Source organism: Thunnus thynnus, chromosome 17, assembly GCF_963924715.1.
Source record: "Thunnus thynnus chromosome 17, fThuThy2.1, whole genome shotgun sequence".
In the NCBI taxonomy this organism is placed as follows: Eukaryota; Metazoa; Chordata; class Actinopteri; order Scombriformes; family Scombridae; genus Thunnus; species Thunnus thynnus.
This window is the reverse complement of record NC_089533.1, coordinates 8,488,111-8,508,983: the sequence shown is the minus strand read 5'-3', so window position 1 is coordinate 8,508,983 and position 20,873 is coordinate 8,488,111. Positions and strand designations below refer to the sequence as shown.

Genomic DNA, 20,873 nt, shown 5'->3' with positions numbered 1-20,873 from the left:
GCGACTGTTTGCTGCATACAGTGTTGCCAGCCATCGCCCACGACAGTCATGTCTTATGTAAACAAGGGAAGACTGGAGAATCAAAACATTATGTTATCTGTACATGTAAAACTGACAGGTCTGCCCATTTAAAGACACTTACTGTGCTATGGTACCATTTCCCAGGCAGCGTACATTGCAAAGAATGTCTTAATTTGTGACTAATAGCTTTTATTAAATAGTTTAATAATGTTTTTTTTTAGATTCATTATAAGAACAAGTTTTGGGTTGACAGGTTGTGAAAAATCCTTTTAGCCCGCTGCACTCTTCCACCATTAATATGCTTAGTCTTTTTTATCCAGCTCTTTAAATCATCAGTACGACCTTCTGTAAAAGATCTGCAAACCGTTGCACTAAACTTCATCTATTAACAACCTATTCCTGCAACATTTGTAGCACTAGACGTGATGTATTATTGGAGTGAGCTATTTAAAAAGACAAAGGAGGAGGATGTACACCTGAGTTATAAATGTTGCAGCATTAAGTTGTTAATCAATGTACTTTGGCCCGATGCTCTGCAGCTCCTTTACAGAAAGTGAATTACGGTGAATTAAATGATGAATTATAGGTAAAAAAAAAAAGGCAAAGCATGTTATGCTGGAGGTGGACACCATCCAAAAGGATTTTTTTGTTTGGTTTTAATAGTTTTTAGATAACAACGGTGGTCTATGGCACAGAGGAATGAGATATATCAAGCTTTGGATACAAGCACAATACTTCTAAGTGTCAGTTTGACTCTGCACATAAGATGTTGTTGACAGAGTAGAAAAATATAGAAACTCACCAGCCATATCTGTGATTTTCTAACCTCTGATTCAAGTCAGTATACACCTTTGAGTAAGCGACACAAGGATATTTTGTCGTGGATAAGTCGACCAACACACAAATTACCTAAATTGTGGTCTATTCCCTGTAATACACAGTGTTTCCTTCAGGTGCTCTTATAGGAGTGGCCATCTTACACTGTCACCTGTCAGCATCTGTCTTTCCTGTCCACCCATCCTCAAATTACTTTAGCTTCTCACAGTCAACACTCTCACTGCTCCTCCGACCTCCCGTCAGTCTTTCTATCACTTAGTTAGTTAGCGTCTCCGTCAGTCAGTCAGGTAGCTGTCTAGGTCGTTACGCTCAGAGGGTGTTCCCTGCCGATGCTCTTCAATTAATTTGTTTGTTTGTCAGAGAAAGAGGGTGAGAGAGGTGCAGGGGGGAGGCAGAAAGAGAGAGATTGGGGTCTTGTGAGAGATTGTGAAGACGGGAAAGAAATATGCCAAAGACAGAAAAGCAAAAGTGAGAAAGACCGAGGAAGAGATAGAGAGATGTCAATTTACAGAGTGAGAGCTTAGTGTAAGACTTTCAAAAAGAAGAGAGTCTGAAAGAGAGACGTAACTGCGGAAACGAGTGAAAGCTGCTAGTTTGGAGAGAGAGAGGGGAACTAAGAGAGCGGGAAAGGAAAATTGTTAGCTTAGAGAGAGAGAGAGAGAGAGAGAGAGAGAGAGTCCGGGTGAAAGATAGATGGCTGTTTGCCTCCTCTGCTGCTGCCAGTCATTACCTAGTCGGGCCTTGGCAGCAGGTTGGCAGAGCGAGCTCTAATTGAGGAGGCCGGTGGCTCGGAACAACGGAGAGAGAGAGAGAGAGGCAGGCCTAACTTTCCTCTTTGCGTGTTCACAAATTAGCCTGTCACTCATTACGTCCTGGCATGTGGTTGGGATCAGAAAACACCATTTCCAAACACATTTGTCATAAGTTTCTATACTATAAAACACAAGCTCATAAACCTTTGTTGTATTTAATGGTGAGCACCATTTATGTATGCCGTAAACTGCCCAATAAATGTCACAAAAGATTTCTTCTACACAATGATGCTGCCAGAAGAATAAAGAAGACAATATCAATATCTATTAACCCAGAAGAGCGGCAACAGCGTCTTGTTTAGTATAAGCTACAAGACTCCCAAACCCTCATTCCCGCGCTCTCGAACACGCCGGCACACATCACAAACAGCTGTCACTTCATCACACTCGTGCATTTCTGTCACATATTGGAAAGCAAGAAAGTGAACATTACGAGGCTGTCTCGCCTTGACAGGTATTGATCAGGCTGCTACTGAGAGACAGCTAGATGAACTTCACATCAGCTTCACATGGGTGTTTGTTGCCATCTGTTAATGACGAACGCAAGTCGGGATGTGTGAGGGGAATGTGTGGAACAGAGGAAGGGGGAGGCGACTGGAAGGATGTTGTAGAGACGCCCAGATGCCACCGCTAAAAAGATGTCACATGGTATTAGGCTTGCACAATCCGCTGTCATCCTCTCAGGTGACAGCAGCTATCTCCATATTCCACGCTTCCACTCCTCATCCCAGGTCTCGTGCCCTCACTGTCACGCTGTCCCGGAGCATCCAAAGCTCTCGCCACTCCCTCCCACCCACTTCCACCCAACAGCCCATCCACCCAGAACCAGCTCAGCCCATTGTGGCGACAGCGCCGTCATGCTGCAGCGCACACACACGCTGCATGATAATTACAAGCCGCTCACCTCTTCAGTAGCTTCCACCTTACCTTTCCACTCTTAAAATCGCACGTACAATGCAAAAAAGATAACAATGCACATTCGCCATTTATGTAAACTATAACCTTTATCACAAATCTTCTGTTTAAACATGTTGTAGTATTGAAATGAGGCCTGATGGGTATTTGCAGACATAATTTCCTCACATGATCACAGAAATTTCATTCGGTTATGTACACAAAGAAAAACACGAGTGCTCGTTCCTGCTGTGCACACTCATCTTACCCAAACATGCTACGGCAGAACAAGTAGAAAAGTGTGAGAAATAACAGAGTTGTGGAAAGACAACACAATTTCATGTAGACTTGAGTGTGACAGCTTGACCTTTTCCTCTCTCCAGGGTCCATCACCCATCACCATAGATACTTGGCTCCCAGCAACCCAGTAAATACCAATAATATTAACATACTCCATCATTGTTAACCGCAGATTCACCACCCTCTCCACTCATGAGAAGAAACAATCATGTTGGGAGATTATTAGAACACTGATGCTACTTTTTGCCATAGTATTGTTTTAACTTGTGTCAAATTGCGTGAACAGCGTGAGCGATATGATCCTGACGAACAACGTTCTCCCCATCTCGGCATATGTGCTGCAATTATTTTCATCTTGACAAGTCAGTCAATCTACTGTTCATTGTCTACCAGTGAATGGAGCAACATGGTGTTAAGAATTTTCAGGGAACAAGTCATCATTCGTCAAGTCAAAACAGTAAAGCAGATCACTCCACAAGTCCTAAAAACCACACTTGATTAAAAAAAAAAAACCTATGAAACAATTAAATTACATTTAAATTGTTTCATTGGTGTCTTAGATCATTACTAGTGTTGGCCATTATGATCAGTTTGAACAGTTAGTAATTCCAGTTCTTAAAACTTAAAAACTTATTCACACGGAAAGAAATCATCTTGGCTGAGGCTGACTAATGTAAAGCTTGGAGCCGTTCCTGTGTTTCTAATTAGCCCTGGCTCTGGCGTGCAGGCCAGCAGGCTGATGGTTGGCATGAGGCAGCTCAGCTACCCTTGTGTCCTCCACTCTGCTGCAGGGGAAGAGTTTCTGGGTCCACTGCTTCCTCGGTGTGTGGCGAGGAACAGAAACCTGGATCAGAGGGGAAAGGTAGCTCACACCCTGCATAACACTTTGTCACAGGCAATATTTCACATTTAAAGGGACCTCTCCATCAGCAATCTGATCTCTACCACCCCCCGCTGCTGCCACGCTCCTATTTCACGCTTGCAATGTTACCCTGTGCAACAGCACTCCAACTACGCCGTAACAAACTGACGGATAAACAGCGTCACGAATAGATTAGTGATATACGTGTGAAATTAGACAGTTCAAAAGCACAATAGAGAAAGCAGATGAACCGTTATGATTTACAGCCTCACAGTGGATGTCAGGAACAATCAAGACACATTTTTAAGGCCTTTTCCCTCAGTGATGATTAACACAGCAGTGCAGTACCGGCAGGCATTTTTGTAAGACCAGCAAGTGCAAGAAGGAAAGAGGGAAAGCAAACAAGAGAGAGAAAAAGAGCAACAAGAGATAAAGACAGAGACAGAGAGAGAGGCCTAGATGGAAACGCAGTTTGAGGAAAAAGCTCAGAGAGAGAGAGAGAGAGAAAGAGAGCAGGAAGGGGGAGAAAAGAGGAAAGAAGGGGAAGTGAACTGAGAGCGGGAGCGAGGCGGAGAGGGAGCAATTTAATGCTGTAATTAAGTTCCTGATAGCACCCTGGGAGATGTGCTTTGGCGTAGCTCCAGGACAGCTTAGCATTGCACCAAGGCTCTTCAACCCACAATCTATGCTTTCACACGCACACATGCACGCACACCATTTGAACAAACAGAAATTTAATACTAGCAGGCTCTCTGTGCTCTCGAGCCAATTCCGAATCCCTGAATATGTGTCAGCTTCACCAAATGATGCATCGACAAGAAGAGACACAAAGGAGGAGCAGACTGGCAAGAGAGATGGCTGCGAGAAACCATCACTTGCAGTCACTCTCACGTCGTTCTCTCTCACACACTGTCATGCACACAAGGCAGCTGCCTTGACAAGTGCACACAAATTATTCTTATGAGAGCACGAATGGGAACCTGTCTCAGAAAATATTCTTTTCATTCTCTTAATGTTTACAGTGCTCTTATCATGCTTCTGCCAACCAAAGCTTTTCAATGCCTCCTGCTCCACCTGGTGTTTTCCTTTTTCTTTTGTTTCTCTCTCTCTACTCTCTTCTTTGGCTGTATGACAGGGCATATGATCGAAATATATCAGACCTGTAAAACAATAAGTTTGACAAGAAAGCTAATGCAGTGTCAAGTTGTGCAGGCATCAAAAGTATGAGAAAACACCAGCTAATTTCCCCACCTGTACAGTCCTGTCAAGTTAAAAGATGCGCACTGAGTGGAGCAGAGAGAGAAAGGTAGGACTACAAAGAGAAAAGGATGACAAGGAGCGGACTCGGAGAGAGAGCGAGAGCGCAGAAAGAGAGAGAGAGAGAGAGTGAGAGAGAGAGTGAGAGAGAGAAGGTACAGGCAATTACACCCAGCTCCTCTCCAACAGCCCCATTCCTCGCCTCCTTCAGGCCGAGCGGAGCAGCAGCACGAGCAAGAGGATTTTAACTGAGGATAACGCGCATCAATAGGATCTGAGATTTCTCGGGGATCGGTCACCAAAGACGCGGGAGGGGAGGAAAGGATACAGTATCGCAAATAAAGAGTTGTCATTACAGAGACAAGAGAAGGGAACGAGTCCATCGAAATCAGCTTCAACACATTTCGAGGTTTTTTGTTGTTTTTTTTACAACTACAGGACGCTTCTAGTTCGCACCTGTGCGTCGTGCATGTCCTCTTTCCCCGGGGATAAAAGTGCGTAAAATTTTGCCGTTTTTACGCACGGTGACACGCCGAGCTGGAGAGACGCGGATACGGTCCTGAACGCACGATGCTGATCGGTAAGTGTTAAAACACCTTCAGTACTCCACTGTTTACCGGTGAGGATGTGGCTGTATGATTATAGTAACCCGTGTGACAAATTTATGACGGATCCCAGAAATATTACGGCTTTACGTCCATATGGACATTATAGAAATGTTGCAGCGGGAGTCTACTTTTGGAGATACAATTATCTTAAAGTAGGCCCTACGTTAATGTCACTCAAAACGCATTACTGAGTGACATAGGCGCACTGAAATTTCGCTGTGAGGAATTTTTGAAATACTGAGGATTCAAAGAGAGTCGTTTTAAGATTGAATTTTGTGGTCATCTGCTCGTTTATTCGCCGTTGTAGCGATTATAATCAGTCAATCAAGTATCAAGTAGTGTATGGAGATCAAAAATAGATCCCACCAAAAAAAAACAAAATGTGTGCGTCCTGACTGGTGCGGAGTTACGGACACATCGGCGTCCTTATTCCTGGTGGAAGTTTAGTCTTATATTTGGGGGGGGGGGGATGAAGTGTAGTTCTGCAGTAAATAAATATGATGATAATGATAACGACCAATCTCTTTTTAGAAGTGAGAAAGTCCAAGGGCATCCTGAGTATTTGAAAATAGGCCCAGTAATCTGACCTGTCCCTTCATACATCAATCTGTCACCAGTTAGCCAAATAAAAATTCCCTCAATCAGCAAATACATTTTCGTTAAAGATTGATTGTGCCGGGATTATTGGCTATGTATAAACGAGTATTGATTTAACTATGAAGCATGGTAATGGGAGGTTATGCGCTCGATGTAAACAGTGTGGTATATATATTTTTAAATATATTTTGTGTCTTTGAATAATAATATACAAAGTCAGATTTTCATCTAAAATAATCAATAAACATATATTTTCAGATTTCCCACTGAGGCTTCGGACAATTTGTTGTTCATTTATTTCTATTACTGATATTGATCACCTTGCCTTTACTTGTCAGAGAAGTGAGCTTTAAAAGGAATTATTAGATTTGTTTTGGGTGTAAAAAAATATAAAACCTTGAGTATGTTTGATACTTGTGATTGGAGTTGATTCTGGCAAACCTGCCAATGAAAAAAAAAATGACCCACTACATCCAGAAGAGAGAACCTCTTTAGCTCATTTGCATAATGAACTCCATCATATTTCTGATTATATCAGAGAATGAAGGTGTACGTTTCTTTTGTGTGGGCTGAGCTGAGGGATAACTACCTGCGCTGCTGTGCTCCCTGCTTCACCTGAAACGTTGATTTATACCCATGGCTCAATCTTCTCTTTCTTTCTCCTGCCATAATGCAACGATTCTTACATATCTGCATTTTACTGGTCGGACTGAGCTTTGAGCCCTTTCCTCCGTTTCAGAGACAAAGAAATAGAATACGAAAGAGAGCGTGGAAGTGAAAAAGGATGAGATTATCACAAAGATCCAAAAGGAATATGCTGATAGTCTTGTTTACTGACTCGGATGTGATGGTCGTATATTCGCACGCGGGCACACCGGGCCTCTGGATGTGATGGATCTCGCCATAAGATTGTGGGGGGGCTTTGAGATCTCGGTGCTCTTAAAATGGCTTCGGTGCACATGGGCCAATGACTCATGCAAATGGATGCCACATTAGCATTTCTCCAGATATTTACTTCCTCCTCCAAAAACACCACCTCCTAATCTTTCCACCAGTGAAGATGGAGGCCACCACAGCCTCCAGCTTTGAGGTGTTTGACCAGTATGATGTTTTTTCACCTCTCTCGTGGCAGAGAGCTCTCCCTTTCTCTCTTTTAGTCAGCTCATAAAAGAGCAGCTCTACTGTCAAGTGGAGCCCTAACTACCCAGGTCTTGTCTTGTGCTGATTTCACCTCAACCATTATGTCGTCTTAAAAGCAGTTTGGTGGGTCACAGGGGAGCTCTATGGTCGCAGCAGCTTCTTCTCAGTTCAAGATAAAAGCCGTTACCTGACAACGGACATGATTATTCACTATGTTGTTGCCTTCATAGAGGCAGGGCTTTGTTTTTCTTTCTGTAATGACTAGAAGAATCGAGGAGGAAAAAAAGCTGGTGTTTGGGAGGAGGGGGCTCGACCTCGTCTCACTATACTCATCCATCCATGACCCCCCGCCATCCCCCCAGGCAGGGGACAGGTTGTGGGGCTGCGGGAGGGCTGATTATAGGCCTTTCCCCCCTGGGAGTGGGTGCCATTCTTCCTCTTCCACTCCTTTTTATCTGCAGGATCTGAGGTGGGGGGGGGCTGAGAATGCATGGGAAGCAGGGTTAATCTGCGCTAAACAGGGTCCCAAGCTTGATCAGGGCTAATTACATGGGGTTAGAGTTACAGTCTGTGGCCGCTCAATGGGGGCTGACCACACCCTGAAAGCTGTGAGAGATTGATGGAAAACAAGTAGGATGGCAATAAAAAGCAGGTTTGGTGCTCAGCAGATGTTTTAATAAAGATAGCATATTCCCAAATTTGGAGCCCAAATTTTATTTCTATTAATCTTTAATGTATAGCCCAACTGGCAGTCCTTGACCTTGAGATGTGTGTGTGTGTGTGTGTCCACTTGCCCTTGGTTCCAGCTTTTATGTGCAGAGGCTGGAGGGCTTCCCAAGCAGCAGGGAGCAATAGCACGTCTGTTTGAAGTGGTCATGCAGGTGGAGGGGGTGTAAATCAGGAGGAGGCTAATGAAAAGGCAGCACTGTTTCTACTGAGGGCTTTGGTCCACTTCCCACCAACTCCACATCTCTTAGACAAACCAGCCCCTCCTCAAACGTGTGTTTTTGCTAAACGTTCATGTCTTTTTGGTGAAAGCAGCTGTGTGTGTTTCTGTCTGGACCGGCTCCGTCTCCTTGTGAGAAGGGAACAGACGAGTGTGTGTGTGTGGGCATGTGTGTGTGTGTGTGTGTACATGCATGCTAAAGCAAAGTGTGAGGCATTGAGACATTATGATGGATGGATCTCCTGAGCCTCCTGTCTTTTCGTTCATCCCTTGCGGGCCAGAGGGATGAAGGTGGCAGCTCTCCAGCTCCTGCTCAACCCACTTCTACCTACTCTGTCTGTCTCTCTCTCTCTCTCTCTCTCTCTCTTACACACACACACACACACACACACACACGGAAGAGACTGCTCTATTAGCTCAACAAACACCTCACCTCAAATGACAAATCTGTAGTCAAACTGACTTTTTTATTTTTCATTACCTCAGCTCCTATTAGTCTGTGTCATTCCAGTAAAGACTCCTGTGAGAATGAAAAGGAACGTCTAGTACGATCACAAACTGTATGATATATTATTTCATATTCATTATTTCTCACCCTGCTGCATTTGTTGTCCCGCTGCAGTAACGTTGTATTCCACAGTAGACAATGTACTGTATGTGTGTGGCTGTTTTTTCACTTTAATGTGCCAGTCAGCCAGTGCTTCCAGGTACAAGAACAATGGGATGTGTTATCACTCCAGAACTCTTTCTCTCTATCCTTTTTTTTTTTTTTCAGCATTGCTGTAGTCCCTATTCTTGATCTTGTTTTATCTTTGCCTGCAGAGATCAGTCCAGGAGGTGATGTGAGTTTAGCAGAGGATTCTATTCAGGGAAGCTCTCACAGCGTTGTATGTCATCAACCTCTGATGTTCAGTGCTTTTCAGGAGTCGTTTTGTGATCAAATGCTGGTATTCGAGCGTGAGTCACACCTTCTACACGTAATACAACACGCCGTATGGCATTGTACTCTGGTCTTTTGAGGCTATTGTAGAAAACAGGAATTTTGAGTCTTTGATTGATTTCTCTCTGTATTCCAAGATTTTCAAAAATGTTCTCCTGCTGTGTCTCTTAACCACACTCCACCATCAGTGACACAGGAATATACACTTCATACTTAAAAATAAAAGCTATATTTGGCGACAAATGTGTCTGACTGTGTAGATTGGCTTTTTATGCTTGTGCATGAATCATATTTGGAGGGGGTTGGAGAGCAGGGTGGTGTGTGTGTGTGTGGGTGGACTGTGGCAGCAACCTTAATGATTAGACCTGTCTACATGGACCTGCAGGTGCTTTTCAGACAGGTCAAAGGTCAGGCCAGGAGCAGAGGTCACAAGTCAATGTAGTTACTGAAACGTTACCTATTCCACGCTAGTTTGCCCCGACCCCCATCTTCCAAATAGATATTCATGAGATTTTTGTATGCTCTTTGTAGCTCAGTCTATTAATATGTAAGTGTGCGATTTGTATTGTGATAGAAACTACATGTCTGCCTTTGCACATACAGCGTTTATATGCATGGTTCGTATGTGCCTCTTTCTGGCCTCGGGGCCCCCCTGTGGGGAAAATGCCTGTGTGTGAGTGACAGTTCAAGTCATTTCATTGAAGTGACAGCATGGGTTTGATTGGCCCGCCTGCTGAAGTGATGGCGTCTGGATGTTGAGAGCTGTAGGCATATGTGTGGCCCAGCGGGAGCTCTGACAACATGAGAAATGGTCCCACGCTGCACTTGGCACCAAAACCTCACCACTTAGCCTCTCATTCCCTGGGTGCTAAGGCTAAAGACAAAGGCCTTGAAGGGAAACAGCAACACATCACCTCTCAGTGCTGCATGTGTGTTTGTGTGTTTTTCTGCACCTCTGAATTCATCAGTCTCCAGCAGGAAAGGCAGCTTTCAACTGAAGTGGGTGACTAGTCGTCCACTTGATGCTCTGACCTTGACATAAACGAGCACGAGAAGAGTTAAAGGCCCTCAAGAGCGATAGACGAAAAAGGATGAGAAGAAACAAAAAGAAAAGAGAGAGCAGAGAAAGAGAGAAATAACAAGAAACTGAGAGAGAGATGATTGAAACATGAAGTGAATATAACCTGAAAAGAGGATGGAGTATCTCTCTTATTCTCCTCTGTGGCTCTCAGTTCTCTCTCTATCTCAAGTGTATTTCCAAGTCATCAAACCAGACTGTGTGTATAACTGCCCCAGCTCTCCAAGCACCAGGATCAGCGGCTCAGAAGGTAACAAAGGCCATCGATTTTACAGTCAACTCCAGCCATCAAAACCTGGTGCCCTGACCACCGATCTGCAATACTCCAGGGTCCAATGCATATAATGGAGTGCAGCTAGTGTGTAAACGGTGGTAAGCGTAAAAAAAGAAGACACAGTGATCTAGCTCTAATGGCTGTCTTTGCTCCAGCTCTTTGTTAGCTGCTGGGCTGCTGATCTCCACTTGTACTGCATGCCATCTCATGAGTGTTAAACAGCTGGATTAATTACAGTGGCTGGGAATTAATGTTCAATCGTTGTCCTTGATGCACGTGAACAAAAGCACAAATTATGTTAAAAACACTGGATGCAGAGAAAAGACTGTGCAAACACGAAATACATTGCTTTTAGTAGGCAGAATAACACTAGACAGCAACTAAATCTGAGTTATTAATGTTTTCTGATGCTGTTGAAGGTTTGTTTACATCACAATTTTTTTGTGAACAGAAAAAAAAGGTCAGTTGAGAAACACAAATAGACTTCATATTTACAGTACGTTCAAAAAATGAAGAATTGGCTTTTTAATAATAATTGGAAAAAAGCAATCGCTATTCATAAATGTGTTTTTATAGACACACACAAAAAGTAAAGCTCTGAATTGCTCTGCCTAAACAACGAATATACATAAATCAATTGACAGAGTGCAATCACCAAAACATATGATTTGCATTTTCTATGTGCACACACACACACACACACAAGATACAATCACCAATATATATAGTAAGCAATTTCTGTACGCAAACACACACCTACACATGCAGGAACACATACAAATTGTCAGAGCTCGGTGCACAGAGGACTGCACTTTGGCAATTTATGATATACATAAATCAAATGAAAAAACCACAAACACAAATACATAAATTCCAGTAAGCATTTTTATTCACACACCCACACAGACACAGTTAAATGCAATCAACAGTAAGTATGGATTTGTTGTGTAATTGGACTGTATGGAGAGCACACAAACGTATATGAATATACACAAATGAGCTGATAAAAAGGCAATTTCGAGTACACAAATACAGTGGGTGTTACACAAACATAATTATATAAAAAACATGTAGAGTATGTACAAGAACTGTACATAAATACATCTCTAGTCATCTAAAGCCTGCTGTTTAGTTTAGCTGTCTCACTTCCCCATGTCGATATTTTGCACTACAAAGGTGTCTGTGTGTGTTGTGTTTCTCTCTGTGTGTGTGTGTGTGTGTGTGTGTGTGTTGGCTTGCATCTCTAACAGGAATTGGCATTCTCACTTCTTTTCGTCAGTGCTGAGCCGTTGTAGAGAGAGCCTGACTGGGAATGATCAGCTCTAATGATTTTATGAGAGTCTACATGATTAATGTTGGCACAGCAGTGTGTTTGTGAACAAACCACTTTCTCTGTCTCTCTCTCTTCTTTCTCTCTCTCTCTCTCTCTCTCTCTCTCTCTCTCTCTCTCTTTCTCTCTCTCGCCCCTTCATCCCCTCCCACGCCGCCCTTCCTCCCCCATCTCAGAGACTCGGAGGGAATATCCAGTCTCAGTGTGTGCTGATTTCTGTGGCGCTAGCTGCCGTTCGCCACATTAGTGTGTGACAATGGGTCTCTTTGAAGTGGGTTATTCTAGCGCGGCTCACAGCGCAGCGGAGAAGATGTGCCAGCTCTCTGTGCAGACAGGGCCAGCTACGAGCACAGGGATAGACAGAAGGTACAGAGGCACACGTGCACACCAGCGCAGACGAAATACTGGGGTCAACACAATAGCTTTGACACCCACATCCTCTAAATACACTTTACTTAAGCACTTCCATCACAGACAAAAAAGCCACGCACTGCTCCTCTGTATGCATGCATCTGCCTTAAAGCACAACACGGCACCAAATAAGAGCCTGCACCATCCTCCCATCACTTCATCAACAATCCACCCATCTATCATCTGTCCATCGTCTCCCTCTCTGTTTTTTCCCGTCCTCCTCTGTTCCCTCTGCAGGCCCAGTCCAATCTAAAAGCTTAGTTGAGCTCCGTCTCTCTCTGCTTATCTCCAAAAGCTGCCTCTTTCATTTGAGTAAATGCCTTCATTCCCAGCTTCTCTATGAGGAAGCTGATAAGGGATGTCTTTTATCCTCAGCACATAGCACCCACCCCCCCCCCCCCAGCCCAGTGTGGGTGTTTGTGTGTATTTATACGCCTGCTGCACCGCATATGCAAAATTATGTGTAAGAGATTATATTTGTGAGTCTTGTGTGAATGTTTTTTTTTTGTTTTTTTTTTTATGTATGAGAATAGCTGATGATTCTATGGTGTAAATATGCAGCGTGCATCATGTTTAGATCCGCCTTCTCGTGCCGGTTATCATTCAAATGTGACATTTCTTTGATTACACATAATCACACAAGACTTCTGCAACCTTGCAGGTGCCTCTAATAGGAAGTGATTAAGTGGAACAAGCTAATCATCACAGTGCCTCACTCACGTGTGTGCATGTATGTTTTCAGGAAGAGGCTGTCTAATGAATTGATTAGGGCTGCAGAGTGGATTTGTCACCAGGCATGGAGAGATTAGTTTTGTCTGTGTTTGACTCAGTCTAAGCCGTTGCCAAAAGCTGCACTTCTCCCCCCCGTCTAACACAACAAATGTAAAGATTGGCCTTTGATGCCGCAAATTTTACAGTGTCATTGAAGAAATTCACTGCAGACGTCTTTGCTGAACCTACTTTTGGCCAGGTCTACATCTGTATTTTCTACTAATTGTCCTCCATCTGTCTTTACTGTCTTCTTGCTTCTGTCTCTCTCTGATTTTAGTCCCAGTGGTCACATCCTGCTGTGTCTTGGACACTGTGTTAGGGAAGCATAGAGTAGATCAGTGCTGCGGGTAATGGTGCTACACTGCTTTTCTCTGATCTGGGTGTAAATCTCTCTTCCTGTAGTAGTAGTCTGGGGCCAGAGGAGCTGCCCCAGCTCTTTTTTAGCCTCAGTGGAAGCTTGTCTTCTTGGATCTGCATTTCCCAATATTGCCTTGCCCGTTGTGAGCTCCTGCCCTCCCCTCCAGCACAAGCACACTGCAGCTGGTTCTCTCGAGGGACATATGAATAAAATTTGTAAAGCTATTGGAGCCAACGCAAGGAAAATACTCCTCACTACTCCCTGCGGAGAGCCTCAACCTCATTGACTTGGATTTGTTTGCTTGAAGCCAACAATTGTGCTCAGGCTGATCTTAGTGGAATGGCAAGCGCAGAGTCAATGAGAATGATGCATTAGCAGCTCTGCATCTATTAAAGCTGCTTGCTTTGGTTGAATCCAGACACCCCATTGCAGGGATTTATCAAGCCGCTTACCAAAGAGAGGTGATTGAATTCATTTGCTTACTAATGAGAAGGGATTGCGAATTGTACACTTCCCCAGCTACACTTCCACCTGTTAAAACCATTTGCTCATTACTGCAATCAAATCCAACGTTTGTTCTCTATTACAATCAAACCCCTTTTTGTCACCTCATCAGACACTTTTGTGCCTTTTTGGCGCTCAGACCCCATTTCATCTGTGCTGGTTTTGTAGGCGTGTGCCATTAAGGGTGTGAGCTACATTTGCAGCTAATTAAGTTGCGGAATTCATGTCTTATGCCAACGTGTTCATGTTTTCAGTGGAGAATCTGACTGATTCATGTTGTTTGAGGAGTTTTCTAGAAATTAATCTGGCAATCTTGAAACACAGGTGACATTGTGAGCTCATTTGCATTAAAAGAAGGACTAAAATTAGTTCATGGCAGGGTTATTTTTCTTTAAAACAGTCAGTTTAAATGATTTTTTTTTTTTTTGCATGTTCCTTTACAAAACACTCCAAGTGTAATCAAGTCCAATCAAATAACTGTCAGTTCTTGCTCCCTTTTTCTCCAGTCAATCAACAAAATTGATTTCATTAGAGGTAATTGTTCCCTGTTTGATGTTCATGATGTCTTGATTAGTCCTATTCTCTGGAGTGTTGTGGAGGGGAAGCTCTCCTGCTGTTGTTAAAGCCAGATTAATGTTAAATCCTCTTTGTCTCAGCAGACAGCAACAGACAGACTAAAGTGAGTCAGCTGAGGCCCACACGGTCAGATGGGGTGACAGTATGTTAGCCAAGGGTCAATAAAGTGTTATGTTATCTGCATCAATTGTATAAGACAAAGAGTGATACCAGTGGACCAGAGGGATTCTTCATTTTCACCTGATGATATGACTCATTTTTCATGATACATTAACTTCTGTTTGAAATTTACAAAAACACTTAAAGTGATATTTACACAAATTACAGCCAGAAAACAGGCTTGAATCAAAGGTGTATTTTCACTTCTGTGCTAAACTGTGACTAACAAGATCTAAAAACTCGCAGCAGTAATTGAATTTTAACTTATTCATAATAAACACACATGTAACACATGTGATTTTACAATTATCCAGAAATTAACAAGGAACCTAGACAAAAAAATAAAAGTGTAAAGAAGCTAAGACAAGCGGCTAATTAAGCACTGCAAACACATTAGATTTACAATCAAAGTTTTTCAGTCTCACCCATGAGAGACAATAGGCAAGGGTATAGATTTCACAACTGAAGACACATCCCTCAAAACCTGTTAGAAAGTAATGAATATTATTTTTATGTATATGGATGTTAGCAGGGGGAAAAAATGGGTTTCTCCCTCAGAGCAAATGGTGTTACCTCTAGTGGGAAACATGGCAGTGAATTAATTATGATGAAGACTTCTTAAAAATCCCAGTGAAGGAGGGTTTTGGCAGATTTAAAAATTAACAGATGATTTTGATTGCAAGGTCAACTCTTAAATTCTTATGAGCTGCAGTAAAAAATAAAAAAATCTTCTATTCTTTCAGTTCTTTAAATATGATGTCAGGGTGGTATTAGGCTACCTTTACCCTTCCATGTCTGTTTACTTGGAGGATGAAATAATGCTAATATGGAGCTATGTTCCTTAATGTCGTTCTCATCATATCAAGTCTAAACTGGTAAATGAAATGTAGTAGAACATCCTAAATCCTAAAAGCCATGAAAAAGCATTTAAAATGAGTTGGGTTAAAGTTTTCGTTTCCTTAAAACGTGGATTTTTGCTATACAGAATATTACATAGCAGAAGTAGATACTACAGTCTCTAATTACACGAACCTCTGGTGAGTGAAAAATCAATCAGCTGCCTTTTGACCTCCGACAAATGAAGAGTTTATGCAGTGTTGCACACTGAGCCGGTAACAGTACAGCTACAGTAACACATTAAAATCATGTTCCAGATGATTTAAGTCCGTGTGAGAGGAAGAGACTCTTTCAGCAGCTGAAACTGTGATGATGTGATGCTAATATGAACAGAGGAAACATCAGATTTATGCCGTTCTGACAGCAGCAGTCCAAGGCTCGCTACAGACAGTGAGGGAAGAAGTCTTTTAAATCAAGATTTCACATGATGAGGGCTTAATCCAGTGTGTGTGTTTGCACACTTTTTACAGTATCGGCTGCTTTGTGGGTGTCCGTCCATCCCAAATGACCCCGGAGCTTATTTTCTATCTTTTCATTGGGTCGTCTCCACCGCGCCCTCTCGATAAGTAGTAATGCTTTGACGCTTGAGGACACTTCAGCAACTTTCAATCGAGATTAATCTGTCTTTCAGATCTGCCAAGGTCTCTGTGGATGCACAGCTGAGACAGCGAGAGAGAAAAAGAGGGCGGTTATAGAGATGGGCCATTTGTAGCTGCTGTCTCAGTGATGTGGTTCCATTCCCACTTTGCAACCAGAGGGGACAGCTCACTATATCATTCAGCCGTTTGTTATTTTGTCTGAAGCAGGAGTTGGCCGGAGGGGAGAAATGTCTGTCTCTTCCCCTTGTTGCCTGAAGGTGAAACCCATGCATCATTCTGCAGAGAGAGAGAGAGAGAGCGCGCACGCCTGTTTGCTTTTGCATGCATTCTTGTGTGTGCGTGTGTGTTCATGCAGATGTCCACATCAATATGGGTGCATAAATGGGAGGCTTATTCTTGAGCTATCAGGTGTCAGAGACTATTGTTCAGGCTGAGTGAATCAGATTGAATTCCCGTGATTCGGTTTGGTATTTCATTGGTGTTAAACTAAACAAACGCGGCGGGTTGCCTGTGTTTTTTTGACAACATCCGCTTATTTCCAGCCTGCTCTCTCTATTTATCTATCCTACCTTGTTTGCTTTCAGTTGTGCCCCTCTTCTTTTCTTTGCTACTGTACCTCTCTGCTATTACATCTCATTTGTGCTTTTTTTAATGACACTGACACTCTCTGGAGCCAGTCACCGTCGTTAGACTTCACCAGACCACTCTGGGTGTTTATGGGCTCTGTGTTGCCACAAGCAGTGGGGGATCTGTTTGCAATTCCCCATGCTCCCAAAATGAATCGCAGTGATCCGTGTTTCTGGTGTTTCTGCACTGGTTATTAAAAGCCAGGGGAAAGGTTACAGTAAATGCCACTCAGCTGATGCGCAGCTCAAGCTTGGCAGACCTCCTCAACCCCCATACCACCCAGAGTTACGCTCTAACATTTTGGGGAACAGTAATTTCAAATGTCTTGCTATATTTTTTCCTGCTACACCCCCAAAATTGGCAAGTTCATCCTCACTTTCTGTCCAAAACTCTGTCACCTTCTATGTAGCTTCAACTAAAAGTCTTTTAAATGTTGTATTTCAAGCCACAGAATTCCAACTAAAAGCATGAAAAGCAAAATCAGCACCTGAGTCTGACAAATTGGCAACTTCCTCTGAATCATCTCTCCCCCTCCTCTTGTCTCCTGCACTGTCCCTTCGAGCCATCCCCCCCCCCCCTCACCCCCACCCCCATCCCCTCCCCACCCCTCCTCTTCCCTTGTCACCACTTCTCCCAGACACCCATGGGCACTCATCACAGAGGTCACGCACCTGTTCCCTGCTGTAAACAGGAAATGAATAATTCAAGAGTCGGCGCTGGTTGACTGCAACAGCTGATGATCTCTCCGTGACGAGCAAAGATTTATCCCAAGGATTCGCATTATATTCCTCAGCTGGAATCACACTAATTAGAAACGCTCTGCGGAGAGTCTGAGGACCCACTCGGAGCCAGACTGCATGTCCTTGACCTCTGTGGGTGACAAAGTTTGTTTGAAATGACAACCTGTAGTGGCACGAGAAACTTCTGCTATACACACACTGTTTAGCATTTTTAGATTTGAAGGACTGTGCCGACATACAGTGGGACCAACTGTGAAGAATGAAAGAGCATCTCTATTGGCCTTTAGTATTTCCTCCTCTCCTCTCAATTCCCATCCTCTCCTCCCCAAGGTGTCAGCCCCGCAGAGGGAGTTGACCTATAACAGAGAACCAGTTATATTTGAGAGAATAACCCAAGTAGCAGGTTGAGAGTCAGAAAGATGCCAGTTGGGGCTGCCGGGTAGCTGGAGTGATTGCTTTTCACTCCTTATCGCCACACCAGCAGGTATCTAAGACGTGCTGTACTGCGGCACTCTGAGGGGATTCACAATTATAACACCCTGGCTACTGGCCACCCGTCACCCTTCATATACACAACTTCCACCCCCACCTCTACACATTCATCCCTCTACACTTTTTTTTACTCTCTTCTCATCAGGTGAAATCCTGCTGTCCTATAGTAACTTAAGAATCCTGTTATAGCCTCACTCCACCAAACACCTGCACTGGCTCTGATAAGAATCCTTATCTGCTCAGGTCCATGTCTCTTCTCTGCACCCAGGCAGAGCAGGAGGGCCCTACAGCTGGATTGGAGAGTATATAACACCACCATGGGTGGTCAAATTGATTGTTTTTCAACCACATTATCCTGTCGGGTGTGTTATGTTGCAGAGGGTTTTGAAGCACGAGGAAGTAGGCAGCTGCGGCAGAGGAACGACGTGTTAAATCCTTTGCTGTGGTGAAGTTTTCCTATTTAAAAACACGCCGGCTTCCTGGCTCGTGTGTGCCGCCTGCAGTACAATGCCTCATATGAAGAATCATCCCTTTATGTCGCTCTTGCATCTTTGTAATTACACATGAGGAATGAGAGGAGACATCTGCATGCCAGCACTTTGAGGAGAGGAGGAAGGAGACAACAAAGGACAGACCGGCTTCTCACAAAGGCTTTTCAATTTGCGGCTTGCAGCTGTTTCTCTTCAGAGAGCTCCTCTCTCAGCCTGAAAGTGGCCCACAATCCAAACGCTGATTTCTTACCCGCTGTTGACTGGAGGCTAATGTTTGGCAAACGATGACACTTTCCCTCCTTCGTAAGAATTGGTTGACTGTGTCTGCGCCTGACTCTTCTCCTCCATTAACAGGTGTTTAGATTTGGAAATGATAAGAGACCAATCAGGGAGGGAGAGAGGGAAGGCGTTTAGAGGGATGACAGTTTTTCACAGCTGCACTACCTGATGTGTATCATGTCTGCACTGCGGGTTGATACATTCAAATAAAATCAACTCGCACACACATCACCCGCTGTTCATGAACAGAGGTCTCTCTGCATCTGTCTTCATTACACGCTATCTATGCATGTATTGACACAAAGTGTTGAAAACTGTGTGCGTGCGAGTGTGTACAAATATTGAGCGGTTTGTGCATTGTGTTTGCCTGTTTCCTGGCATTTGTCCGCCATTATTTCAACTTTATTTAGCTGCATATGCTGTACAGGATTGAAAACCAAGTGAGTTTAATGGATCCACAAGGCACGGCACCGCGACCCGTAAATTAAGTCCCACAGATGTGCTTCTGTAGATTAATCTTCCCGTTCATGAGCAATTATTGTGGCGGTGACGCTGAGGCATGAGGCTGATTTGAAACAATTACAGTCCAGGTTGGGCAAAATTAGCTCGTTCATTTCCCGAGGCCGCTGCTGATTGAGAGTGAGGGCATTTTATAAAGCAGCCAAGGGGTAATTGGTTTTTAACATCAGCATGTCCTTCAGCCAACCTTTTAACCTGAGCATGGACATTTAGGGTTAAATCCTTTCAAGAAATTGTCAGATTTGCTTTCAGTCCACCAAGATATTACTCAGGATTTTATAAGCATTTGTGGCTAATTAAAACTATCTTAGAATTGAGTTATATTTGCATCGCTATTGTATTTGTTATGTTTTTTCTTCTAGTGTTATCTACATTATAGAAAGTGAGCTAATTTATGCATTACCACTGTGCTAACCCTCGCAGCTGGAGGACTTTTATTACCACAGTTGTTCCTATGCTATAATTTTCATGTAAGTGCATTTCTGTTCCTCAAATAATATAAAAGCTGTCTCCCACTTCCCTGCTATGTGCATATATTAAAAGGTTGGGGGAAAAAAAAAGTGATTTGGGCCTACAGCTAGGACTTAAAAGAACATGAAAACGTTGTCTTTTTATAACTAGTACACATTTCCATTAAGAGTTTTAATTGGCCGTAGACATATGCCTAACAGCGGAATTCAAATTAGGTGTGTTATAAGAATAGTCTAAAACAAAGAACCTGGAAAGAGGAAATGAATGAGGGGAAGAGACGTTTGGTGAAAAACAAATTCAGGTAGATGATCAGCAGGCCATTTGGTAGCAAGAAAGGAAATCTGCTCTGGAAGGCAATTTACTGGCTCGCTGCAAACACAACTTGCTTAGCAGGAGCTCTTTTGCATAACAATGAATGTAATAATACACACATAATGTACAGTACAATTCTCTTTGCAAGCGTTTTGCTAGTGCCGTTTGTATAAATAAAGGGAACATTCTGGCCTGCAATACCGAAGAATCTCAGAGAACATTTGCAACTCTGTAAATGAATCATTAATTGCAAAAAAAAAAAAAAAAAAGCTTTTGTCCTCTGTGTGTGTTGTGACACAGTGTTCATTTCTGATGAGAAATGCAGGAGCGGATAGTTCCGCTGCATTCAAAACAGCTACAACTTCATTTTCATTTCACATTCGTCACAGCCTCATAACCACCTTTATGTCTGCCTCGCAGTGTCTGAGCGAGTGTTTTCATCTCTTGCTCCTCTCATCTCATCAGCTGAGGAGTTAAAATTAGAAAGTAATCTCTGTCTTGTGCTTATTTTTTCTCTCCTGTACACCACATCTTCTCCCTCGAAGATCCAACTGGCCCGGCTCGCCCACCATATCTAATCAATTTATAATGAGTTGTCACAGTTGGCATGATGGCTGTGTGACGCTTGGTTGACCAGCCTGATATTTATTCATGTAAAAAACGATGTTGCACTTAATGCCACTTCCACAAATGACTCAATTTGCTGAGGAAATGAACCTCATCTGAGTTCCTGTCAATCCTCCAGAATTCCTAGACCTAGGTTTTTTTTGC

The 20,873-nt window shown here is 43.2% G+C and overlaps 1 protein-coding gene across 3 annotated transcripts in view; it reads left to right on the top strand.

Annotated features, from left to right (window-relative positions):
• The window catches only part of znf385c (zinc finger protein 385C), a 124,318-nt gene that overhangs the window by 69,875 nt on the left and 33,570 nt on the right, over positions 1-20,873 (top strand). The window contains exon 1 of one of the 3 annotated variants that reach the window (XM_067570357.1): positions 5,169-5,563. The exons of the other annotated variants lie outside the window; for them this stretch is intronic. Coding sequence (XP_067426458.1) covers positions 5,554-5,563 — 10 coding nt within the window. The 5' untranslated portion in view covers positions 5,169-5,553. Of the gene's footprint in view, positions 1-5,168; positions 5,564-20,873 lie in introns of those variants that run through there. 3 annotated transcript variants of the gene reach the window in all.